Here is a 6,356-nt window from a genome sequence, read left to right on the forward strand (position 1 = left end):
GAATCCGGAAGACATAATTGGTCAAAAAAGGCCTTGCAAGTGGCCTTGACCACTCTAAGGCAAGACGGAATACTCACAAAACAAATTGCCAAGTACCACAGCATTCTGCGGTTGACTAGCTCGGTATGTGAGGTCATACGAAAGGGCAATCTCGGGGCAGGAGGTAGATCAAATTGATTCCTTCAAAACTGTTTTCGCTCCCGCTGTAGAACAAGAGCTGGTGGTCCATATTTGGTATATGGAGGTTCTATCCCAGTAAACCATTTGATTTGTATATCTCGGATGCAACTGATATATACGAAATCATATCTGAACGAAAAACTTATATTTCACGCCATATAAGAACATATATGTACCTGCTGCGATAGGGCGTTTCGGTATAGTGGCAACTCGCGGTTAACGATAAAACATATATGTACGATAATTAACTACATGAAATAAAAGGTGCTCCGCGAGCTGCTGCTATCGCAATAAGAATGATGAAACATGATGGCCGTCACCGGATAAGAATGATCGCACCCCGAGAGCCGCGGTAGCGTCTGTCACGTTGACGGCTGTCAACTGAAGAGTCCCACTGGTAACTTCGGTGCTGTCATTTAACGGTTGGTGGGATGCCTTCCCAACACTTCCCCCTTTTAGAACAGGTGATACGGATCGTACCTCGCAGGCTGCCTTCGCAATTTCGAAGACTGGCGAGTAGGAATCGGTTACTGCAGTTGATTGCTAAGGGGAGTTCGATGACGTCGACGGATAACCTGTGGCTGCAGGTCTGATTGGAGAAAGGCCGGCTAGTCGGTTTCCTCGGCTTCCGGCTCAAGTGTAGGACGTAGACCCCAACTGTCCAGGAGAATAGACAACGGTACTTGCACGCTACCCGGTGTCGTTTCAGTTCCTGCATCACTCTCAGCTAATTGACGATTCCGCAGTTAGTTGCAGTGGGATCGGATAAGATTCTGCTTTGATGGTAGCCAGATGTTATACATCACCCGACCGATGCGCTCGATCACTATAGCAAGTTGCCAGGTCCACTTATTTGCTGCATAAACCTTAGCCCAGATGTGATCTTGTTGATTGTAACACTGAGCTTTTGCTCCGTGCTTCCGGTTAAATTGCTTTTCCTGAGCAGTACTCGGCAACTTGTGGTACGGCGTAGGCGGGCGAAGTAGCTCCAAGGACGTACGGATAGGTCGTCCATACATCAGGTCAGCGGGAGATTTCCCACCAGGTGCGCTGCGACAGGGTGTGGTTCTGTAGCACAGAAGAAAGGTGTCCATGGCTTCGTCGAGGGTTTCCCCTCCTGCGATGATTTTCTTAAGCGAACGCTTAAACGTGTCGACAAACCTCTCAGCTAATCCATTTGATTGCGGATGAAAAGGCGCTGTTTTCAGATGAACGATACCATTTTTGTCGCAGTACGATTCGAAGCGGTCACTGGTGAGCTGCGTCCCATTGTCAGTAACCAGTGTTTCGGGCTGACCGTACCTCGCGAAGATGCCACGTAGGATTCGCAAAGTTGCTGTGGTGGTAATCTCCTTGGTTTGCACCACCTCAGGCCATTTTGTATACGAATCCACCAGAATGAGAAAAAAGTTCCCATCTAGCGGACCTGCGTAGTCTAGATGTAGGCGCTGCCACGGTTTCGCTGGTGGGCCAGGATTCCATGGTAGTCTTCCTGTCTGTTTTGGCCACGCTGGCACACTCGTTGCACGAACCGACAAGCTTTGCCACGTCGTCATCGATGTTTGGCCAGTATACATGTTGACGAGCAACGGAACGCATTCGTTCAATTCCGGGGTGCCCCTTGTGCAGCTGTTGGAGAACACGTTTTCTGAACGATGGCGGAATGACCACCCTTTCGCTGTAAAGGAGGCATCCTGCTACGACGGAAAGACTTTCTCGACGTTGGTAGAATTGTTGAATTCCGGGATCGGTTATGCTGTTCTTCGTTCTTCGAATGACTTGCTGTAGATTTACGTCGCCTTTGGTTTCACTCTGAATGGCTTTGAACGAGAGCGGAAAAACTTGTAGCGACTCATTAATAACGGTGCGAACGCTATCCTCCAGTTCGAGATTGGCGATCACGTACTCCTCCTCTGGTCGCACGTGACGGTTGATAAGTCTGGAGAGTACGTCAGCGCGTCCAAAGCTGTCCGTGGCAATATAGCAGATCTCGAAGTCGTAGAGGAGAAGGGTAAGGGCCCACCGCTGAAGCCGGTGGGAATGCCCTTCTTCGAGCCAAATATCTGTAGAAGTGGTTTGTGGTCGGTCTCCAATGTGAAGCGACGACCAAACAGCATTCTGTGGAATCGTGTCACGGCAAACACCAATGCCAAGCCCTCCTTTTCGACTTGACTGTAGTTGTTTTCTGCTGACGTCAGGCTACGTGATACGTGGTAGATGGCTTTAACGGTCCCATCGGGGAATCTGTGTGCGATGCGGGCTCCCAACCCAACCGTTGACGCATCCGCCGACACAACGATATCCATAGCAGGGTTGTAGTGTGTCAGTAGCAACGGCGACTGAAGAAGCTCCCGGAAACGATCGAATGATTTTTGGCATGCAGACGACCATTCGAATTTGGTGCCTGTTTTGAGCAGCTGATCCATGGGCTGCCGCAGAATACGCATCTCCCTGACGTATTTGCCATAATAATTAATCGCACCCAAGTACGATCGAAGTGTAGACATGTCGTGCGGGGGTGACATGTTGACGATTGCAGCCACCTTTTCCGGGTCTGGTCTAATGCCATCTCCTTCGAGGATCTGACCAAGATATTTAACTTGACGCATGTTAAAGCTGCATTTTTCAATGCGCACGGTGAACCCAAACTCCTGCCGGCGAGTGAGAACACAGTAGAGTTTCCGTAGATGCTCCTCTGGCGTGCGGCCCCCTACCATGATGTCGTCTAGCTAACCAGCGGTGCATTCTAGACCGGCGAGCATGGCATCCATTATTTGCTGAAATGCCCCCGGAGCTGATTTTATGCCAGGCGACAATCGAGAGTACTGGTAGAGACCTTTGTGCGTGTTGATTGTAAGAAGCGGTTGACTTGCTTCATCGACCTGCGCCTGGAGGTAGGCGTCCGACAGGTCAATGTGGCTGAAGTACCTGCAGTTGGCCATTTTTGTAAAGATGTCTTCAGGCAGGGGAAGTGGATAACAATTCGGCTCTAGCGCAGCATTCAACCCAGTCGAGTAATCTGCGCATATGCGAACTGTTCCGTTCGGCTTCCGTAGGACCACTATTGGTGCCGCCCAGTTGGAAAAGTCAACTTTTTTGATGATTCCAAGACTTTCCAACCGGTGCAGTTCTTCTTCCACAACACTCTGCATGCTGTAGGCAACCGGTCGTTTTGGTCGAAGCACCGGTTTAAAGTTGTCCTTCAGCACCAATTGTATCGGTGTTTTGTTACACAGGCACATTTTCGTAGTGAACACGTCGGGAAAACGGGCGCGGAGATCGGAAACATCCTGAGTCTGCTGAATGGCAACTTGGTTGCAGAATGCAGTGATCGGTTGATTCCATAGACCGAACTGGTCCATCAAATCAATGCCTAAAATGTCGAGATGAACGTTAGGAGCTGATACGTAACACTTACCCTCTCTGGTGATGTTGTTGAGGGTTATGCTACACTGCAGCTCGGAAACGATGTCGCGTGGCTCCCCAGACGCTGTTTTGGCTCGGCACAATGCTGGCTGTGTTCTTGGCCGACCAAGTTTGACCCAAGACTGGTGCGAGATGATGGATATGTCCGACCCAGTATCCAGTTGCAGCCGGAGAGGGACACCATTGAGCTGCACGTCGATGAATTTCCGACTTTGATGGATGTTCCGCACTGTCACCGTTTTTGTTGACTGCTCACGGTTTCTTTTCTTCCTGTGTTTCGTGGGGTCGCGCTTGCTCGGAACGCTGTTCGATGATTTCGATGAAAAGCATGCGCAATACCCCTCTCGATGACCGCGCTTACCGCAGTCGCGACAACTATGATCGCGAAAACGGCAGTCCTTGCTGAAGTGCATCCCTCCGCAAGACCAACAAGGTGTTTTAGGTTGATCCTGCGATCACAGAGAACAGACTACCAGGTAATTGACAAAAAGTGTGTAAAAGATTTTTATGTAATCTACGAGTAATCCTTCAATAGAGCACCCCTCGAGCAATAAGTGGCAAACTAAATCTTGATGTCGCTGCCGTCGCTGCTATGTAACTACAGCACAAAGAAATATTGATAAAGGTACATGGATATTTTTTGATGCGTTTGGCAAACTATTTCTGGAGGGCGCTACCGACAAATTTTACACACAAAAAATCGATTACCTTCTTCGAGCCTGTTAATCTGTTCTCTGTGCTGCGATGGTGTACTGCTGGTTGATCGATGCCTAGACTGCTGCTGGTTGCGATGAACGAAATTCACAGTCGGCGGGTTTTCCACCATAACGGTATCCATTTTGAGGTTAACCAGGTTATTACATTGCTCGACCACTTGTTGAAGAGTGAGATCCGCAGCTTCGTTTAGCTTGTTAATTAGCCGCATCCTTATCTCAGCGTCCTGCTTTGATTTGAGGCCACACACAAACGTCGGGCACTTGAATTGCTCTTCGGTGACCTCTGACAGTTTGAAGTCGACGCAGGATTTGTTCACCCTACATGAGTAGGCGAGATAATCCTCACTATCCTCCTTGGTTGTCTGGAGACAGTTGTAGCGCCGGCGAAAGATGGAAGTGGACGCACCGAACAGAGATTTTAGCTTTTCTACCGTTTCAGTGAAGGTGAATTCACGAGCGAGTTTAGGTAAAATGAAGCTATTGTAGCGCTCGTGGTTCGGTGGGCTCAATTTGCGTAGGAAGAGTCGTACCTTAGCAGCGTCGTCCAGCTTGTCGGCATCCTTATCGAAAAGATCACTGTAGCGAGAAAATCACGCGACGAATGTGTGTCCGCTTTGTACGCGAATTCCACCATGTTGCTTGCCAGGGAATCCAGTACGGTTTCATCGCGAGACAGCTTTGAAATGGCAACCTGCGTTTCCGCCACGCTGTGTGAAAGCTGCGCCATGAGCGCGTGCTGGTTGTTCAGGATCTGTATTATAGCATCCGTGACGCTTGGTTGTTGCGGAACTCCAGCACTTCCTAATGCCTGATTGGTCGCCATCGCGATTTTTTCCTCGTGTTACTCCGACTCACTAAATCACTATTGTAATAACAGCTTTTACCACCCCTCATCAGCTAGAGCTAGTACTGGAATAGCCAGTTTCGAGAGAGTAGAATGTGTTGTTCATTTTCGAACAGCTGAGAATTAGCTGTCGGTATAAAAAGAATAAACGGAACGTTTATGTTCGATTTCTTGTTTCTGAAGTGAAGACTAGTAGACTTGTTTGCTTTACCGAGAAGGTCCGAATTCCGCGAGTGTTAAGTATTCAAAAGTGGCGTACGAGGTGGAGATTTTACCCGTACAGTTTTTTTTTCGGTCACCGTGAGTGAAATAAAAGAATATAACGTGTGTGCGCAGCGGAGAAGTACTTTTTTCTTTAGGCGGATTTTGCCTATAGGTAATTGTTTTCCATTTTGTTCTGCTGAACAAAATAGGCTGTTATAGATTCGGACTTTATTTTACGCTTTTGGAACGCCATCATTTGTTTTGTTCCATTAAACAAGCGACCTTGGTTTCTTTGTTTATTAAACAAAAGTGCAAACAAAGATTTATTGTCACACAGTTGGCTTATTGTCTTGTTTACCTTTTGTCATCTTTTACCAGGCAGTACGGCAGGTTTTTGCTGGTGTTTCGGTTTGCCTGTGTATACATCGACAGAAAGAGGATTTCGCTTTTCCCGTGGATATTTGCCGAATGGTTTTAAGCAACAAATCGTCGGTTTTTTAAAGCGATCACTGGAGGATTTGGATTTGGCGGACATTTTTAACAACGATATAACGAACAGAATTGTTGCGGTTGTTTTTTTTGTCATCGGTTGCTGGTTGCTCTCAAGATTTTGTATATCTCAGTGTGCTGCTGCTGTTGCTTTGCTGAACTCGACCAAGTGAGACGCTGGACCTGTGGTAGAAGGATTTACCGGAAACTGGTTAGCTGTTGTAATTTTAAGGTACGTGTTTTGTTTTCCCATTTTTTTTTTAATTGATTTATTTTGGCATTGAACAGTGCATATTTTACAATGCCTCTGATAGGCTCGATGGAATCGTACGTGCCGGGAACTATTTCCTTTGCACAGTACGTTGAGCAAATTGAGTGGGTTTTTAAATGCAACAAAATTCCCGAAACCGATAAAAAAAACGTATTTTCTAGCTCTGTGTGGAGTCGAAACGTACAGTGAATTAAAACTATTGCACCCGGGCATAGATTTAGATACG

At 47.5% G+C, this 6,356-nt stretch overlaps 2 protein-coding genes across 2 annotated transcripts; both read right to left on the minus strand.

Moving 5' to 3' along the window:
* Window positions 1–926: 926 nt before the first annotated feature.
* On the minus strand, window positions 927–2,897 carry LOC128740030 (uncharacterized protein K02A2.6-like). Its single transcript, XM_053835538.1, has 3 exons — window positions 2,391–2,897; window positions 1,713–2,298; window positions 927–1,642 (listed from the first exon to the last, which is right to left on the minus strand). The coding sequence occupies exons 1-3, from the start codon at window positions 2,895–2,897 to the stop codon at window positions 927–929; spliced, it is 1,809 nt and encodes a 602-aa protein (XP_053691513.1).
* A 12-nt stretch (window positions 2,898–2,909) lies between these two features.
* On the minus strand, window positions 2,910–5,145 carry LOC128740031 (uncharacterized protein K02A2.6-like). The gene is made up of 4 exons (XM_053835539.1): window positions 4,943–5,145; window positions 4,326–4,898; window positions 3,599–3,909; window positions 2,910–3,553 (listed from the first exon to the last, which is right to left on the minus strand). Exons 1-4 carry the CDS (start codon window positions 5,143–5,145, stop codon window positions 2,910–2,912), a joined length of 1,731 nt encoding a protein of 576 aa, XP_053691514.1.
* Window positions 5,146–6,356: the final 1,211 nt, after the last annotated feature.

Source organism: Sabethes cyaneus, chromosome 3 (assembly GCF_943734655.1).
Source record: "Sabethes cyaneus chromosome 3, idSabCyanKW18_F2, whole genome shotgun sequence".
NCBI classification, from domain to species: domain Eukaryota; kingdom Metazoa; phylum Arthropoda; class Insecta; order Diptera; family Culicidae; genus Sabethes; species Sabethes cyaneus.